General features: G+C 42.0%; 1 protein-coding gene across 1 annotated transcript; it reads right to left on the reverse strand.

Moving 5' to 3' along the window:
- Nucleotides 1-11,154: 11,154 nt before the first annotated feature.
- Cst8 (cystatin 8 (cystatin-related epididymal specific)) lies at nt 11,155-18,055 on the reverse strand. The gene is made up of 3 exons (XM_013027072.1): nt 17,876-18,055; nt 14,377-14,490; nt 11,155-11,238 (listed from the first exon to the last, which is right to left on the reverse strand). The coding sequence occupies exons 1-3, from the start codon at nt 18,053-18,055 to the stop codon at nt 11,155-11,157; spliced, it is 378 nt and encodes a 125-aa protein (XP_012882526.1).
- Nucleotides 18,056-19,949: the final 1,894 nt, after the last annotated feature.

Consider the following 19,949-nt stretch of genomic DNA (forward strand, 5'->3'; position numbering starts at 1 on the left):
GAGATATAAGGGGAATGTAGATTAAATCTAAGTTGGAGAGAGAACATGAAGGCAAAACCAAGAGACTCTGACATCCATCAGGCACTAAGTATAAATATGATACATACATCTAGAATATTCATGAGATCTTAATAGGACTACACTCTGGTGACCTCATCCTGGCCCTGTGTATGCAAATGAATTATTCTGCTGTGCAGAAGCCTTATCTGGGCTTATCTGTGCAGAGTTGAGCCAGGTAGACATGCATCTGTTCTGTGAGTCTATATGTACAGCAGTTACATCCTATCAGTAGGTTGCCTGGTATCATTTACTCATAGTAGGAGTCCAAAATATTATCAAATAGAAAATTCCAGAAATAATTCATAAGCTTAAATAATTCTATTATACCATATTAGGATTGTTCTATTTGATCATTACCTATTGTTGCTCATCTCTTCCCATGTCTAAATTTAAATTTCACTTCATGTTGTATATGTGTAGGAAAAATAACACAGTATATCTAAACTTGAATACTCTCCAAAATGTAGGTACCCACAGGAAATCTTGGGACACATCCTCCATGGATCAGAGGGATTACTATTGGCAAACACCTTCTGCCTACTGGATCTCCACTGTGGTCCCTTTCATCTCACTGTCAGTAGGGAGTTGATACAGTAGAGGCAGATGTCACCTGGGGTCAGTCCAAGCAACATGATCTCTCCACCTTGGCCCCACTTGGCCCATACTATTAGTATGGTAAACTGCTCCAAGTCAGTGCCCTGTTTCTGCTCCATGTTTTATACTGTTCTGTTAAAGAGAGATTTGTCCAGCTAACATAGAATGGTATGTCTTTCCCTTGCCTGACCTCTGAATTGCTTCTCTGGAAGCTATTTAGCAGCTACCCTATATTCAAGTACACCACAGACCCACCTCTGAAGCAATCTTTTACTCACAGTCCTGGCTGTTGGGCCTTAAGTCACAGGTAGAATCTTGGTTTGTCTTGAAGCCTTGAATTAATTGGCCTCTGTCCCTGGCTGGTCTCTGTACCAGCACACTCAGTTCATGTTCCTACTCAAGGCCGAGAATCTAGAGATGCCTGAGCTACGGGGCCCTTTTGCCCTCTGGCTCCACTCAATAGCCAGGTAGTCACACACTTGCAGTCCCTTTGTGAGGTCAGCCAGCCCCTCTTACGCTGTTCAAGTGAGGGTGCTTCTGACAGGTACCCCTCAGTCCTCAGGAGGCCACACCTGGGGGAGTGCCCAAGAGCCCAGAATTTTACACCTTAATATTTATCCTTCCGAGACACAATATAGATCAGCACAAAAAGCATATCATAGTTGAGATAAAAATCCCAAAGAGAAGATCAGACCTGAAACTCATCCCTTTAAATGATCAAAACAAGAATTTCATATTTAAGCTAAGTACACAACACAGAGGCCATGGAAAATAATAGTAAACCTGATTATACATTTTGCATCAGCACAGACACACAGACACACACAGACACACTGACATGGGATGCACATATCTCCCACAAAGTCAAAAAATGAAACACAGCATACATTATTGGAAAAGATCAGCCAAAGAATTTAATTCCTTCTTATGAACAAAAATCTCTTTACTTTGCCAAAAAAGAAAGGCAATTTTCTTAATTTTCCTAGCTTACTTACAGTAGACAATATATAGTAGACAATATACTTGGTCACACATCAGTTGTTTGAAGACAAATGGCCTGCATTGAGTCCTTTCCAACTGTGCCCATTGATTCACCTCCTGATACCAAAATCCTACAACACCTGTATTGGGTCCTTTTGTCACTATGATCTCAGAGAATGAATCTATGACATAGAAGGAGGAATGCTGAAGAAAAAGCTAGGGATAGCTCCCACTAGATAGGAGGGGTGTCAAGAGAGGATGCGGCCTGGGGTAAATGTGTAGAGGTTTATAAGATGCCTCTAGAAGAAAGCTGTGTGACTCTCAAGATCATTGGACAGCCTGTGGACCATAGCAGTCCACAGGTCCAATCACAGAGGCTCTGCCTTGCCTGTGGGAGCTTTCCATGTTCCTTCTGTCCTTTAGCCTTTCTGACTGGTGCTAGTTCCAAGTGCACACCTCTAGGGTCCAATCAGTCCACTGCTCAGATGCAAGTCTTCCAGGGGCAATGGGGCCCTGACCTGATTCCCGGGTCCTGCTGCATGAGACTGCTCAAAGCCATAATGATGTGATTCCTAGAGGTCTACACAAGGGACTGCTCAAGGCAATGGTGGGAATGCCGAACTTCTAGAGGGGTGTGTCTTTGCCTTGACTTCCTAGCCATGCTGTTTTTCTGCATTCACTCCCACCTGAAATCCCGCCTCCAAAACAGAACATATGGCCAGAGGAAGTCATGCAAAGATCACAGACACCCACATTTTTCACAGTGAACCTCTAAGATCTAGACAAGTAAACAGGTATGGTGACTCCACACTTCACAGGGCATCTGGAGAAGGTGGTTCTGCTAAAAGAAAAAGTGGGCTGGGTGCCAGTGGCACATGCCTGTCATCCTAGCTACTCAGGAGACTAAGAACTGAGGATCACAGTTGAAAGCCATCCCCAGCAGGAAAGTCCATGAGCCTCTTATCTCCAATTAACCACCAGAAAACCAGAAGTGGCACTGTGGCTCAAGTGGTAGAGTGCTCACCTTGAGCTGAAGAGCTCAGGGACAGTGCCTAGGCCTAAGAGTTCAAGCCCCCTCCAAAGAAATATAGGGCCCATGGTTTCCCTTATTTGCAATATCTAGTATATGTATGAGTCAAGCGGAAAAGGTCAGATAATGTGATGTTAGGAAAATGAACCTTTAGATATGTATTTTAATGCTTTTTATTTCATGCATTTGTTTCTAACGCATTTATAAGATTATCTCTTTGTTGCTTTGTATGTCCCTCTCCCACAGTATAACCCCTGCTTTCACTATATTTGATGTCAGTATAACTTGTGGAGGAGATGGGGAAAAACCAGTTGTTTAAGGATACAGGTGGACCTGTTGCAACAATGAGAAGTACAAGGTAATGTTGAAAACAAGCTTTACAAGGGGGGGGAGGATTGGGTGATGGGGAGGTAGTGGGGAGGTAGGGAAGGGATGTGAAGGGTAAACAAAGGAGGAGGCTGCAATGCTTGATAAGAAATGTATGCATTATCTTGCCCATGTAATTGTAACCCCTCTGTACAGTATGTTCACAAAAAAAATAAAATTAAATTTAAAAAAAAAAAGAGTTCAAGCCCCTTGACTGACAAAAAAAAAGTAAAAAAGAAAGTGTCTGGAAATGGGCTCACTACTCATAAGAAGGGAAGTTTTGTAATAGCTTTATTAAAATATAATTCACTCTTCCCATGATTCTCCCACTGGAATATACAATTCAAGGACTACTCAATACAATTCGATACAATGGCTATACAGTTCAATGTTAGAACATTTTCATTATATTGAAAGAAACCCTAAGGTCCTAAGTCATCACTCCCCAATTTTCCCATCCCCTTTCAGCCCTAGGAAATCACTAGTCTACTTCCTTTTCCCAGAGATGTGCATATACTGGTCATATCACGTAAATGGAATCATATTATGTATAATCACCTGTGTCTGGTTTTGTTGTTTTGTTGGTGGTGGTGGTCATGAGGCTTGAACTCTGGGCATGAGTGCTGTCCATGAGCACTTTAGCTTAAGGCAAGCACTCTACCACTTGAGCCCCAGAGCTACTTCCAGTTTTCTGGAAGTTTATTGGACGTAAGAGTCTCATGGACTTTCCTGCCTGGGCTGGCTTTGAACTGTGACCCTCAGATCTCAGCCTCTTGAGAAGCTAGGATTATAGGCTACTGGCACCTGGCTTTGGATTTCTTTTACTTAGTATATTTTCAAGGTTTTATCTATGTTGCACCTTAAATTGTTACTTCATTCCTTCTGATCACCAAATAATACAAATAAAAATATTGGTAGCATACTTTTTAACTTATTCATTTACCAATTGATAGGCCTTGGCATGTTTCTACTTTTGATTATAACAAGTAGGATTGCTATGGTCATGCCTATGCAAGTTTTTATAGATATGTCTTTATTTCTCTTAAGAAATGGAATTATTGGATCATGTTAAACTACATGAGAGGGGCTACAAGATGTTTTACCACAGTAGCTGTACCACTTTTCAGTCCCACCAGCAATGAATGAGAGTTCCAGTTTCTGCATATGCTTGCCAACATGAACTGTCTATTTTATTATAGATTTGGAAGTGAGACAAATGATAAGAAGTTGACAGATGTGTCACAGGAAATTTTAACTTCCATTATATGAAAGAGCTCTTACAAGTCATTTATTAAATACAGAGAAGTCCAACAGAAAACTTAGAGAAAAGTAATGACTACACAAATAAAAGAAAAAAGAAATAGGCAGGTGCTAATGGCTAATGGCTTATGCCTATACTTCTAGGAAATGGAGATCTAAGAATCAGAGTTCAAAGTCAGACGAGGCAAAAATGTCTGTGAGATTTTTATGCCCAATTAACCACAATAAAGAAAAAAACAGAAATGAAGCTGTGTTTCAAGTGGTATAATGCTAACCTTAAGCAAAAAAAGCTAGATGAAACATGAAGCTCTGAGTTCAAGCACGAGGACCAGCACAGAGAGAGACAGAGAAACAGAGACAGAGACAGAGAAACAGAGACAGAGACAGAGAAACAGAGACAGAGACAGAGGTGGGTCTGATAAGGAGGCTGAAATCTGAGGATCACAGCTTGAAGACAGCCCAGGGAGGAAAGTCTGTGAATGAGACTCTTATCTCAGATTAACCACCAGAAAACCAGAAGTAGAGCTGTGGCTCAAAGTGGTAGAGTGCTAACCTTTAGTGAAAGAGCTCAGAGACAGTTCCCAGACCCTGAGTTCAAGCCCTACAACTGACAAAGGAAGAAAAGAAAAGAGAGGGGGAAATGAAAGAGAAAAAAAGGAGAGAAAGAGAGAGAGAAAGAAAGAAAGAAGATATATTGCTAATACACAAGGGGAAATATGCTTAATTTTTTGAATGACAAAAGTCCAAATTAGCAATCAATAAAATGTTATTCTCCTTCACATTGCAGAAAAAAACTGAATCTCAAGGCCAAGTTTATGAATCACCTTCATGTATTTTTAGAGAGAGAGAATCCAACAATCCTCATAGCCATTGATTTAACAATCTCTATTAAACATATAAAAGTTACATTTTTGTCAACACAATGTTCTGCAACTAGGACTTTAGTCCACAGAAATATTTGCTATCTGCACAAAGTTGGCAAAAATAAATTCATGCGACATAGTTTCTAATAGAGAGAAACAACTCAAGTATGCTATCAGTAGTAGACTTATGTAAAACATGTATAATTTTAAATGAAATTTAAAATATGTGCATTTCCTGAAGGAAAAGAGATCTGCTATACATAGATGTTATAAACAGGTTGTGAGAGATTTATCAAAGAAGTATCTGGAACAAAGACAATAATTTGTTAAGCTCAAAAGAAAGCAAATCTGGGAGTCTTGAACCATTCACAGGCTTTTATCTGAGGAGAAGGGTTATGCAGGAAGGCCACCCTCAAAATTAATTATGTTCATAGTATTGGACCTCTCTTAATAAAAAATTGCTTTTATTGAAAAGGTCAATCTGGATGTGAATATCTCACACCTGTAATCCTAGCTATTCAGGAGGCTGAGACCTGAGGCTCAGACAGAAAAGCCTATGAGACTCTTATCCTTAATTAACAACCCAAAAGCCAGAAACAGAGCTGTGGCTCAAGTGGTCTTGAATGGAAAAATAAGGGACATTACCCAGGCCCTGAGTTCAAGCTCCAGTACCAGCACAAAAAAGTAAAGGTCCAAATTTCCATTGTGAAAATCAGATGTAGGAAGCCATAGATGACAAAAATCAGTGTCCACCCCTCCTTACCTCTCAGTTCCATTTCTGAGGATGTATAGAGGGTACTGAGAGCCTGCAAGTGGATAGTGATGATTTAGTTCACATATTAGAACTTCCTTCTTCCCTCTTTCTCTGTTTAAATGCTTGGCTGGCTAGAAAGTCTCCTACTTTTAGAAGCTTAAAACATTGGGCTTCAACTCTGGCCCCATATGCTGCCTCTTAGCTCTCTTCACTCAAGGTTAGTGCTCTACCACTGAGCCACAGCTCTACTACCTTTTTGATGGTTAATTGAAGATACGAATCTCATGGGCTTTCCTTCCCTGACTGGCTCCAAACTTTAATCCTCAGATACTCAGCCTCCTGAGTAACTATGATTATAGGTTAGTCACCAGAGCCCAGCTTAGACATTATACATTTAACACCAACAGCACATTTTTTGAACCAGAATCAATAAAAAAAAAAGAGAAACTACAAAGTTAGGATAGCAGTAGCATCATTAGATGGTAGGAATTGTTCAACTCCATTATAAATCTAATGAGATCCATTCGATATAAGCACCATCATTTTTTAATAAGTAGTTGTACAAAAGCATTTCAATATGTCAGTTTTTTAGTACAGCGTATCTTGATGTCACTCCTTTTCACTATTCTCCCTTCTCTCCCAACCCCACCTGACCCTTTCCATTTTTCATATATGTACTTTGAGTATCATGACTGTATTTTCCCACCCTTCTTCTCTCCATTCATTTTCCCTCTCTCCTCTTAACCTGTCCCCTTCTCCCGACAACACATTTCCACTTCCTTGTATTCATTTTGTTAAACAATTAGTTGTTCAAAGAAGCTACACAGGTAGAATCCTCCCCTGCACATACCATACTTTAGTCAATTTGTGTATATTGCATATGACCCCGTATAAGATTTCATGCATGTTTAAGATTTAGATCTAACTTTCACATGTGAGAGAAAACATTGGGCATCATCACTGACTTGATATCCTTACATGGTACACAATAACTGTAGTTTGATTCATTGATTCTTCAAATCTGGCTCCAGGATTGCTAGATCAGGAAAAACCCTTCAGATATTTTCCTCATTTCATCACAGATTTCCTTTGGCACAAGGAAGTGTGGAGAGCCTACCTGCAGGACTTTCGAGAATGTGATCTGCAGCCTGGCCCTGGGTCCTGTCTCAGGAGTGAAGTTTGCTGAAAACGTTTAAGTTGTAGCAAGTTCCCCCCACAGGATCAAGTTCCTCACTTTTGCAGTGGATAGGACCCCACTCTTCCTCTTTTTCCACCAAAAAAAGTGAGGCACTGCGGAGGGACTCCAGTGAGTTCAACAGGCACCCAGACACACTGATTTCTGCAGGGTTACTTGAGGTTTGGGGCCAGAAGAAGCAAATAGAGCTGGAAAGCAGAACAAAACTGTTCTCCATACATGTTTGGCTAAGCTCACTAGGTAAAAAAATAAGCATGGGGCCTGTAATCCTAGCTATATGGGAGACTGAGATCTGAGGATCACGCTTCAAAGCCAGCCCAGGCAGGAAAGTCTGTGAGACTCTTGTCTCCAATGAACCACCAGAAAACCAGAAAGCGGTGCTGTGGCTCAAAGTGGTAGAGCACTAACCTTGAACAAAAGAGCTCAGGAACAGTGCCCAGGCCCTGAGTTCAAGCCCAACAAAAAGTAAAATAAAAATCAGGTGGGGAGGTGAGGGAGGGATCACTTCAGTGTGAGATAGGGAACAAAGGCCAGGAAGACAAGAACTCTCCAGTGAGGGCTTTCATGATGCTGGCCCCAGATTCACACTCAGGGTACCACTGTTGGAAGGCTGCGTGCTCTGTTGTGTTGAGACGGAACCTGGGGGCTGCCAACTTGATACCACCCCATCCTCCCCATCTGAGAAACCTCTATTCTTTGAACCAAAAATGTGCAGTCTCTTTGTCCTTGGCCTAGTTGAAAGTTGGATCAGTGTCAGCTTAGAAACAAAAATATGGCCATAGGAGTAATATGTTTCAACTCTTTTGAGGGACAAGGTCTATTCCAAAGAGCTGAAACAGGGGGAGGAGGTAGCACCAGCCAGAACTCTATTCCTCCCCACCTCTGTCATCCATCCCCAGCACTCTGGTCTGACTCCAAATGCAAGTCTCCAAGCACCAATAGCCCTAAGCAAGCAAAGGATACTGAAGCAGCTCAGCTCATACTACTACCAATTCCTGAACCCTGGTTGCTATGTCAGAAGTAAGCAAGGGGTGGTGTTCATTCAGATACTGGAGTGCGACTAGAGATTGAGTTAGGAAAGATCTTGAAACCAGAAAATGGCAGAGTTGAGATAAAAAATCTCATATCTGTGAGCCAGTGGTTGTATCCTTTGTCTTTGAGTGGAGTTGGGAGGGTGTAAGGCCTAGATACTCAGAGATCCCACAGAACTTCCCTCTGCTTTGAACCTCACTGCCCAGTCACTAACTTGATTTCCAGTGCCAGCCAAGATCTGAAACTTACTTGCCATGTGCTCCAACATGGCGGAGAAAGACAGTCATTAACCAGGACTACTCTGCAGCAGTGGACATTGTTGCCTGAAAAGATGCCATACCTGCTTCCCTCCACTCTTCAGCCCCTCTGCCTTTTATGGCACAAGCCAGTCCTATTGCCAAGAGTAACAACTCTGGCTGTGGCTCTTCTGTGCATGTCCTGTTGCAAGCTCCCTCTGTTACCCATTTTACCCAGATTCCTGTGGCTTAGGGCCTACTGTGGCTACAAGAGAAGGTGGGAAACCACAGTTACTTTTGAATGGCCCTATTTCCCTAGAATTAGGGACTGATGTGTATGTACATATGTAGTTTAAAGGTCTCTGCAAAGGACATTTTGTCTCTAGGGTGGAGATTCTTCCTTTGTGACTGGATCATGGTTTAAGGGCAGAGGAAGGTGGCAAGCCTCATGGGAAGAGGAAGAGGAGATTGGCAGGGGTGGGAGCCAGATCTACAAATCCGTGGAGGGCTGTTATTCAGGATTGAAAGTTGCTTGCCTTCTTTCTTGAGGCTGCACATGGGCCCATCACCAGCAGAAGACAGATGGGCTACAGAAAGAGTAAAACATATTCAAATAAGAAAACAACATGGCTTTAAAAGCACATGCTAGCCAAGCGCTGGTGGCTCACGCCTGTAATCCCAGCTACTTGGGAGACTGAGATCTGAGGATTGTGGTTCAAAGCCAGCCTAGGCAGGAAACTGTGAGACTCTCATCTCCAATTAATCACAGAAAAAGTTGGAAGTGGTGCCTCAAGTGGTAGAGTGCTAGCCTGGAGCAAAAATGGAGCCCAGGGACAGCACCCAGGCCCAGAGTTCAAGCCACAGAATGGGAAAAAAAGCACAGATTTTTCTTTGTCATTTTCCAAATGTCAGGTTAGCAATCTCTTTTATTGCAAAGTCACAGAGACCAAGATACATAAAACATAGCAGAAGGCTAGGAACAGAATCGCCCCTTTCATGAGCAGTGGGTTCTACCTGAGTTTAGCCCTGTTATAACTGGTCCTGTCCAATTTCCATCAAGCAAAAACAGTAACTAGAGAGCCATACATTGAACTTGGGGGTCACACCTACAGGAGTTGCCATATGTCTCCAGGTTCTAATGACTTTCTGTTCCTAGATCCTAGACATGACAAATGTATCTGATATGTCTATATGCACCAAGTACACAGAAAGAGAAAGCCCAGACCCATCTATTGCCTCTAACTCAACCCAGCCACTCAGAGGCAGGAAGTCCTGATACTCACCCAGGTAATGGGCTAAGTTAAGAGGACAAAGCCCTATGCCTTTGAGTTTTGTGACCTTGTTTTTTTCCTAGGGCAGAAAGAGTAAAACCTTCATTGCCTAACAAGCCAGAAAGTAAAACGTGGCTTGTGTGTGTACATTTGAAACACACTTGCCCCACTGAATCATCCCCAACACTATGCTTAAAAGAGAGACATCTCATGAAGCCCTAAACTGGAGTCCCAACACAAAAAAGTAAAAATAATTTAAAAATAAGCCCCTAGGGCACCAGAGGCTCACAACTTTAATCCTAGCTACTCAGAAGGCTAAGTTCTGAGGATTGTGGTTCAAAGCTAGCCCAGGCAGGAGCGTTAGTGAAACACCAGAAAACCAGAAGTGGCACTGTGACTCAAGTGGTAGAGTGTTAGCCTTGAGCTAACTCAGAGTTCAAGCCCCACAAAAAAAAATATGCATGTATGTGTGTGTGTGTGTGTGTGTGTGTGTGTGTGTGTGTGTGTGTGAACGTGCCTTTTATAAATTGTGGTGCAATACATTTGCCATTTTAACCATTTTAAAGGTAAAGTTCAAATATATCAATTATAATACATTATTATACAACCCATCTCCAGAATCTTTGCATGTTGCAGAACTGAATCTCTCTACTCATTAAATAAATTTTCAATAATTAAGTAAATTCTCATTAAACACATTTATGGTCAATTGCTTTTTGAAAAAGAATTGTTTCTTGCTATCGTCCCTGTTTGCATACTTCTTCTCCCTCTTCTAAGTCATTCTCTCACACATGTACACACACACATACACACACACAACATACACATACACACACACACACAGAGGAACACAATGATAATTCAGTCACTCTCCTGACATTTTTACCATCACCTTCTTGCTTTATGACCATTATTTTGGGGGGGTTAGAGGTTAATTACTCCTTTATTATTGAATTATACTGTATAGTCTATAACTATGATTAGTCAGAAAAAATGTTTGCATTTACATCAAGAACACATTTACTCTAATGAAATAAAACAGACACTGACAAAAGACCAAAAACATGTTTTTAAAAGTGACTGACTACATGCTCAGTGACCCTTGTTCCCATTCACAGAAGAAGTAAAAATTCCTTCCAAGTCAGGTGACATGTCCAATCAGAACTCTCATAAAGAAACATCAGGGCCAAGGAAGCATTGGGAGGAAATCTGTTAGCACCCATTGTAAGGGACTATTATACAATCTAAATATATTCCACTTTCCATCTGCCATGGGGAAATGGAAACAGCCCTCACCCTATTCTTTATTTTCAGTTACAAACTTATTCCTAGGGTGAGTTTTTGCCAGGGAAGACCTTATCTTTTGTCCCCACATACTATGAAAATAAAACAGTTGAACAGTAGGCAGAAAGGCATGCATGAGGAAAACACGTTGGTCATACTCTTATGTCTGCAGATGCTTTTTATCACAGAGAAAGGTTGATCAGTGGTAGATGGGTCTCCAAGACACAATTAGGCATCAAAACACTGTTTGCTCAACACATTGAATTCTCCATTCCAGGGAAGTGCTCCTACCAAAAAGGTGCAATGTATTGTCTGAAAAAGATAGTAACAATGTAAGTTAGTAGTATGCTAAAACAAAAAGGAGAAACAAATATCTTGTTGTTTGGTGTCTGCTTAGGGTTAGATGGGTCTCTACCCACGAGGGACTGCCCCCAAGAATCTGAAGAGCTGGAGGCTAAGGATCACCAATGGCCAGCAATTCTACAGAGGTAGCTCTGGTCCATATTGACCACAGGTAGACAACAAGTGTTAGCACTCCTAACATTCTGATAGTTAAGTCACACATAAACTTGGCTTAATTCTTTTTCATATTGCCTACAATGGAAAGAAAGCATTTCTCTATTAAACCTAGACTAATATATGTTGTCTTAATGATTAAATATATCCATTTGTTCTAACCAATCAGGATAAGAATAAATTAGAAGATTCTAGAGCCTAACATACCTTTTGTACCAAAGGGTTCTATCCCTTTAAAAATCCTATGGAAATGACTAAATATTCTATGGATGTAATAGATGGAGGCCCGGGCACATGGATGAATGGATGGATGGATGATAGGAGGGTGGATGGGCAGACTGACAACTGTATTCCTGACCGTGAGAATCAGAGTCACATATAGGAGATAAGAGGCAGAGGAGGCAGAAATAAGTAGTTTGGTCCCTGCAGTTTATTATCTCTTTGGTGGTCCCTGCTGCTTACTATTTATTTGACATATACAATATAAAATATCAAATCAATATTTTTAATATTTTTTCTTTAGGCAATTCTATAAGAGTTGCCATTCTACAGAGCAGTTTATGAATATAGGATCTCTTGATCAACATTACCCCAAACATTCTCACCCATCCATCCCAACCCTTCCCTCACCTTTCTTAATTTTTAGGTTAGGTTTCTTAATTTTTATGTACTGAATTTTTGCCATTCAAAAAAGCAACTTATGTATACAGTGCATCTTGATCTCTGTCATCCCTTTAATACCTCCATCCCCCCTTAGACCCACCCCTATCCTTATTCTTCTCAATGTATATACAATGCATGCTTGCCTACATTCTACTCCTTTCCCCTGATCATTCTTCTACCCCTCCTCCCTTGTGGGTACCTAGAACGTGCCTATAAAAATCTAGAAGTAAACACACTGAGTGGTATCCAAATGGTTAGAAATGAATTAACTGAAGTATAATAGACTCTAGGAAGAGCACAAACAGTATAATTCTTTAGAAAGATGAAGCTAAAGCCCAACAAAGTTGGTGTCAGGAATTGGGTATATGCAAGAGAGGGGGAGCAAGGGGAGAGGCATAGAAAAATGAAGGGGCCAAATCAATATTTTTTAAGGCAAACTCAGTTTTTGATTAATTCAGTCTGTGGGGGAGGAGGGAGAAGGAAAGAACTCATCTTCCTGCATCAGACTAGCAAAATTCAGGAACTAAATGTAATGGAGAAACAAAGTATAACCACAACTTATCTAGTAAAATAAAGAGGCCTTTCTTCCATTTTGGGGGTGGGGGTAGGGATTGGTCTTGGGGCTTGAACTCTTGGCCTGGCCGCTACCCCTGAGCTCTTCAGCTCAAGGTGAGCACTCTACCACTTCAGCCACAGCACCAATTTCCAGTTTTCTGGTGGTTTATTGGAGATAAGAGTCTCACAAACTTTCCTTCCCAGGCTGGCTTTGAACTGTGATCTTCAGATCTCAGTCTCCTGAGTAGCTAGGATTATGGGCATGAGCCACCGGCACCTGACCCATTCTTCCATCTTTTAAGAAGCATGTCCTAGAGCACTGAGAGGCATCTGGAAGTTTGTCATGAAGGGGATGGGAACACATACATATACATCAGAACCAAGTTGAACAAAGCTGCCTGGGACAAAGCAACCAGGAAATGTCCCCCAAACCTCATACCATCCTCATGTATTTGGTGTCTTCATCCAGAAAAGACCAAAGCTAAAGATTCACCAGGCAAACTCCACATGGAGGTTACTATGTACTTGTCCCAACTTTCGCAAACCTGTACAGGTAATGCGAATAAAAACCACTAACAAATGGTTGTAAAACCACTACACCACAAAATCAGACAAAGTAAGTTGATGTTACAGTTTGATGTTAGGGAATCTGTTATTTTAATTAATACTAATTGGTGACATGAAAATTACCCAATATACATCTGTTGGGCAAACTTGTCCAGTTGGGGATTTACTTCCTCAATTTTAAGCTCAGGAATGAACAGCCTGGGCTTTACTCCAACTCTGAGGTCAAGATGTATAGGCTTAGGGCCAGGTAAGATAGTTTATGCCTGTAATTCTAGCTACAAAGGAGGGGTAAGTAGGAAGATTCTGGTGCTAGGCTGCCCTCAGGAAAAAGCGAGACTCTATATGAGAAAAAAAAAAACTAAAAAGCAAAAAGGATTGGGTGCATGATTCAAGCAGTAGAATATTTATCTAGGAAGTCTGAGGTCCTGAGTTGACTCTGTATTGCCAAATAAAACAGTGCACAGGTTTAAGACTAAAGGTGTCTAGACCAAATAAGCCTTTGGCTGGCTAGTTCCCTGACATTCATACTAACCTTCGCTCAGCTCAGCAAGAGCTAACTCAGCCAAGGAAGGTGTAAGCCAAGGGCTCTTGGAGTAGCATTCAGCCAATGATAGATGGGAGTCAGATAAATAACCCTGTTTCCTTGCATGCAATTATCCAACGCTGAGATGGGCTCTGAGCAAAAGGAAAGAGACCATCTGGTTCTAGATACTGCCTAATTTCAAATACCTGCTTTGACCTGCAACTGGTGCTCAGTAAGTTTGTAAGAATAGAGGAGTAAATAAATGGACTTTTTCCCTACACAGGCTTGAGCAACTTGGCTCCACAACAGCTGAGTGTTTAGTCTGGGTCCAAGAGGAGAGACTTTCAGAGATCATAGGTCAGCATTCTTGCATCAAAAGTCCAGAAGCTTGAGATAGGTGTGGTATTGACAGCACCTTGCTCCTGGAGGAGGGACAGGAAAAGTCCACAATCAAAGCCCTATCTTCTCTACAAGCCACAACATCTGGGGCTGAGTACTGGGAGCCAACTTGATCTCCAACGGCATCTGGGCATCCTCAGGTTTTCCAATTCACCCAGAGACCTTCATTAACCCACATGAGGCTGGGAGCCACCAGGCCTGTTATAGATGACTCATCTGCCACTTACCTTTTCTCGGCTGGCCTTCTCTTCAATAGCACAGATTTTATTATTGTTTAAGGGTTTTCTACAATCGCTGCGAGCAATTCTGACATCAATTAGGTATTCCAGGCGATCTGTGATCTGTGGATTAGCCGTGGTGAAATTTTATTCAAAAATGTTTTATTTGGCTGGGTGCTGTTGATTTACACCTGTAATCCTACTCAGGAGGTTGAGATCTATGGATCACAGTTGAAGAAGGAAAAGTCTATATAACCCTTATCTCCAAGTTACCAGCAAAAAGCCAGAAATGGAGCTATGACTCAAGTGGTAGATCACTGGCCTTAAGCAAAAGAGCTAAAGAGACAGCACCCAGACTCTGAGTTCAAGCTCCAGTACCAACACACACACACATACACACACACACACACACACACACACACACACACACACACACACACTATTCCATTTTAAATTTTATAAGTTTTGACAAACACAAAATTCCTCTCATTCTGTCTCTCTGTCCTCTTCTCCCAGCCCAGACATATCTTTATGAGAAGAATAATAACCATTACTCAATTCCTGGAGTTACTCAATTCCTGGAGATACACACAGGGGCCTCTTGAAGGTAAAACCTAATTCTAGCTTGAATCCAAATTCCAGGGTTTACATTCTGCCCTGTGACAGTGAGTGAGCATAGTGGTCTCTACAGGAAGCCCACGCACTCTCTGACCTAATATTTTTCTGACATTTTAGTGTTCTTAAAAAATAAATTTAAAAAAAAAATCTTGGCCATGCTTCACAAGGTTCACCATCGTATAGTCTCTTCCCTTATCTGCAGCCAGCCACAGCAGAGCCTCGTAAGAGTACTCGAGGATGTCCGACTGCTTTTTCTCATCCTTGTACTCTCCAATCCTCCCTGTTTCCCTACTGTAGCTGATACTGTGGGCCCTACCCCATTTCCCACATTGTTTCCAAACCCACACCAGCTCCTAGGGTCTCTCCCCTCAACAGAATCTAAGGGTCCAGAGCCACTCCCAATCCATGACAGATGGGAGTAGGTAAATAAACAACTCAGCTTCCTCAACTGTAAGGTAGCCTAACTCCTAGGTAAGCTTTTGTTTTGTTTTCTTTATTTTGGTGCTTATTAACCCAATAAACTCCCTTTCCATAGCTTAGCATGCTTCTTTCCTTGGCAACACTAGGCCCATGTAGTAAAGGCAGTAAATAATCAGCCTTCAACCCCCCCCCTTTACCTTGAGATGGTACTCCTCTGGGGCAGCTACCACCAGATAAGGCAGCAAGAGCCCTTTTAGAGTGACCTTCAGGTCTAGGCAGTTACAAGACCCCTTATCTACTACTTGGGTAGCAGCCATAAATCCTAGTCTGTCATGGCAGAGCTCCTGGCCTCACGTCCACACCAAGATCTCTACCTCCTAGCCCCTTCTAGCCCCTCCTAGCCTCAGTAGGTTATATAAGTCACCTCAAACAATAGCCAGCACTTCTCTCTTGTGAGAAGAAAAAGGTTCTTGCTGGTCACTTTACTAACAATAAACCTTTCTATGTTCTTTGTACCTGGATATCTGCATGGTTTTCTGGCAAAGTCTAATCTACTCTAACAATGATGATCTTGGGGCTTGAGCTCAGTCCCTGTGTCCCTGAGCTCTTTTGCTCAAAGTTCTCTATCACTTGAACCACAGTTCCACTTCCAGTTTTTTGGTGGTTAATTGGAGACGTCTTATGGACTTTCCTGCCCAGGCTGGTTTCAATCTGTGATCTTCAGATCTTAGCCTCCTGAGTAGCTAGGATTACAGATGTGAGCCACTGGTGCCTGGCCTAGCTGGTTTTTGTACATCTTTATCCATCTCTGCGGTCTCTGGGAAGACAGAGCCAGACACCCATGGTGGTTACTTTTTCACTTACTGAACTTGCATTGGCCCTTCTCCTGATCCAGTCTTCCTTTTCCTCTGTCTTTTTGGTACTTCCTGATATGGTCTTCCAAATAAACTACTTGCCTTTGAATTCTACCAGTAGGATCTATTTCTGGAGTAATCCAAAATAAAATGCCTCTCACCACTTCACACGTTACTCCTGCTCTGCCTTAAGGTCTTTAAATATCACTCATAAAGTGGTGTGTTTCAGCAATGATTATGTACCATGATCACACTGAAAGTCTTTAATACCTACTGAGACCTAAGTCCCACCCAAGGGCCTCATTTTGTTAGTAATAGTATAGCCCTGCAGTAGGACATTTACATGTTCTCTCTCCAGTTGAGAAACATTGTCTAAGAAAGCTTTGCCCTGACATTCAGCATCCCCATATTCAATGCCACTAGAACAGACAACATATCTCCAAGTCCTGATTTAAGGGGATTTTTAGGAGTTTTCCTTTCAACTAACTGTACTTCTGGCTCCTCTAAGACTTTGATCCTTTTTTTCATTCTCACCAGCCTATCTACAGCAACTATTCCAAAAGTGGCTCATGAGAAACTTCCTGAATTACTATTTGAGTACTAAAGGAAATAAAGTGTGAAAGAGGCTGGGAACATGACAAGGTCATTTCCTTTATCTCAAAGAACCACTATGAAGCCACATTCAGAGATGGATTGTGAAGAGCTCCCAATCAATGAAGGATTCTATATTGCCAACATCATATCTTGGAAGTGCAAGGCACGGGGATGTGAGTTCTGCTAATAGTGACCTATCCATTGAATACCTCTTCAACCCCATCCTCCTCCAAGTTTCATGGTATAATTACTAACCACATCACCCAGCTGCGATTGCTATTTGCAGTTAGCTTCAGTCCAACCGTGAGGGCCTTTGGCTGAATCTCAGAGCAGTGACTAGCATATTGAAAATTCCAAGAAGCACTCATCTCCAACAGAATTTATATCAGAATTTATATAAATAATACCTGCCAGACAGAGTTAAGCGACTCATGGCCATGTGATGTGACACACTTTTATAAATGAAATCAATGTGCCTCCACATCCATTATATAAATGTTGGGTTGAAAAGTTAAAGAACAGGAAGTAGAGCTATGGCTAGAATGCTAGCCTTGAGCACAAAAACTCAGGGACAGTGCCTAGGCCCTGAGTTCAAGCCCCATGACTGACAAAAAGAGAAAAAGAAAAGGTAAAGAACAGTGGAGAGGGCACTACTGAGTCACAAGTTCAGCAGTGCCACATGCCTCTTTCTAACTCCACCTTCCATGCTTTGAAGACCAGGTTCAACTGTGGCCTGGGCAGCATTATTACAAAATATTCATGGTGCTTGATTTTTCTCCTTGATGTTTTCCCAACCTTAGAAAAAGCATAAACACTTTGCAAAGTTTGCAGTTAAATGAATTGATTTATGCAGACTACTTAGAACAATGGACCATACTAGGTGTGCACTGCTGTTGTTACTCTGTAGTATGTATGCACACTTATGTGCCATAGCAACCTGTTTCTCACAGGTCCGTTCTTTCATTCTCAGTTCTACCTATGCAACCACATGTCAATGTCCCATTTAGAGAGAAGATCTTTACCTGCATCTGGGCACGGGCTATCTTGACCACCATAAAGATGAATTCATCCTCACTCTCTTCATTGTAGTCTTGCATTGCAAACCATACACATTGCTTCACGTTAGCATTTGAAACATTGACAAATGTGAATGGCCTCAACACCTTCATCTTATTCTTGGCTGGGTCTATGCTGACTCCCATGGCCACAAGAAGGGTAAGGAGGAACAGAAAGAACCACCAGGTTCTGGTCATGGTCCCAGAGCCTCAGAGTCAAGAGGCACAAAATGGTATACTCCTATCCTCTCAGGGCTGGTGCTGGTGAAATGATGGCTGCTGCTGATGCCTCTGGTGAACTGGTCAGTGATTTATCACACAACGTTTCTCTAAAGATTGATTGCACTTAGCTGGGAACATCAGAGGCCTGTGATGGGAATATACATGCCATTGTAAGCCCTAAGTATATTTGAAGAGAATAAGAGGAGAAGAAGGTCTTAAAGGTGAAATGAGGATTACATAAGTACATTTTAAACAAAACTTTGGCAACATGGGTTGATAAATAGGGTGGAATCTGCCCAAGGTAATTAGACAGCATGGGATGGATGTCCTTGCAAAACTATTTCCTTGAAAGACTGGTAGCTTTAGGGAAGACTGGGATTCTACAGGCAGTCTGGCGAGATGGGGGCAGAATGGTGAAAGGGGTAACACTGATCAAGATGCATTACTCAGAAACTGACATGTTGAGTTGAAACCCTTTGCATGACTGCTTAAGGATGATGACACATTTTTTTTTAATTTAAGCTGTGGTGCTAGCTGTCTTTCATGAAGAGTTCTTGTCACCAGGCTCATATACATAAAGTACCTTCCCCTATAACCTTCCAGCTTTAGTTATTTACTTCTCTGGGTTAAATCTTGACAAAAAAATGATTCCAGTCTGATTCTAAGTCAATTTCATGGTTCAAGGATCTTATCATATCAGACTGCCTTCTCAGTATCGGCCTATCTGGATTCAAGACCAAGCTGTCAGGGTCACCCTTTACGGTGACCCCTCTCCTCATACATGACAACCTGGTTAGTCTCTTCCACCAGTCTTCCACTCCTTTTATCCTAAGTGTCGTCTGTATTTCTAGGAGCAACTTCTTCCCTCTGTAGAACTTGCTGTGGTCTTACCTGGCCCTATGCCTCCCACCACCCACTGTAATATGGGGCTGTGAAAATTGTTCTGACCCAAGGTGTCTTGGCCCCAAACCCACTGCGACTTTCAAACCTGCTCCTCCTGCTTGGCCCCTTCTTTCTTGTGGAATTGGGCCCTAGCTGGCTGTACCAGCCTGAGGTTCTCCTGGGCCTCCAGGTCTCTCAGTTCAAACTTATGGTGTGGTCAGGAGACTCTAAGTGTCCTGATCTCTGGTCCATCCTCATCCACTGAACCCAGAAACTGCAGGGAGGACACACTTTGTGATGTAATCAAGCACCTGTGACCTTGCCTTGGGAGTCACCTTTCATCTATTGGCTTCTGGCCTTCATTCAGGTCTAAGCAGCTCTCAAGAGACTCAGTCAACAACCAAGCACCTCCACTTTTCCATAGAGTTGACTCTGTGGATAACAGCTGTCCACCTGACCTAATGAATGTCTGTCCTCTGGACTCCACTTGTTTAGGACAACATTGTCTCTTCCACTGTCCAGGGACTGGGCCATAGAGAGAGAGAAGGTGGACATGGACCCCTCAAGCTCTCAGAGTTCCTGTTTTCTGTGAAAATCCAAAATTGTTTAGGACAACATTGTCTCTTCCACTGTCCAGGGACTGGGCCATAGAGAGAGAGAAGGTGGACATGGACCCCTCAAGCTCTCAGAGTTCCTGTTTTCTGTGAAAATCCAAAATCAGTATACATCAAGTTCCTGGAGAGACACGAGTTGGGCATTTGCTCCAGCCTGTATGAGAAGTGGCAATGTGCAGTAGACACAAATGGATATAAGTGTTCCAGGCAGGTTGTGAAAAGCATCACATGTATTTAAGTTGTCTTTCTACTGGATGTTATTTAGTGGTTTGATGTCTTCGGCTGTGGTTATCAATCTGAATATTTTTTCAATATATTTGAGG

The sequence above is a fragment of the Dipodomys ordii genome, unplaced genomic scaffold (assembly GCF_000151885.1).
Source record: "Dipodomys ordii isolate 6190 unplaced genomic scaffold, Dord_2.0 Scaffold99, whole genome shotgun sequence".
Lineage (NCBI taxonomy): Eukaryota > Metazoa > Chordata > Mammalia > Rodentia > Heteromyidae > Dipodomys > Dipodomys ordii.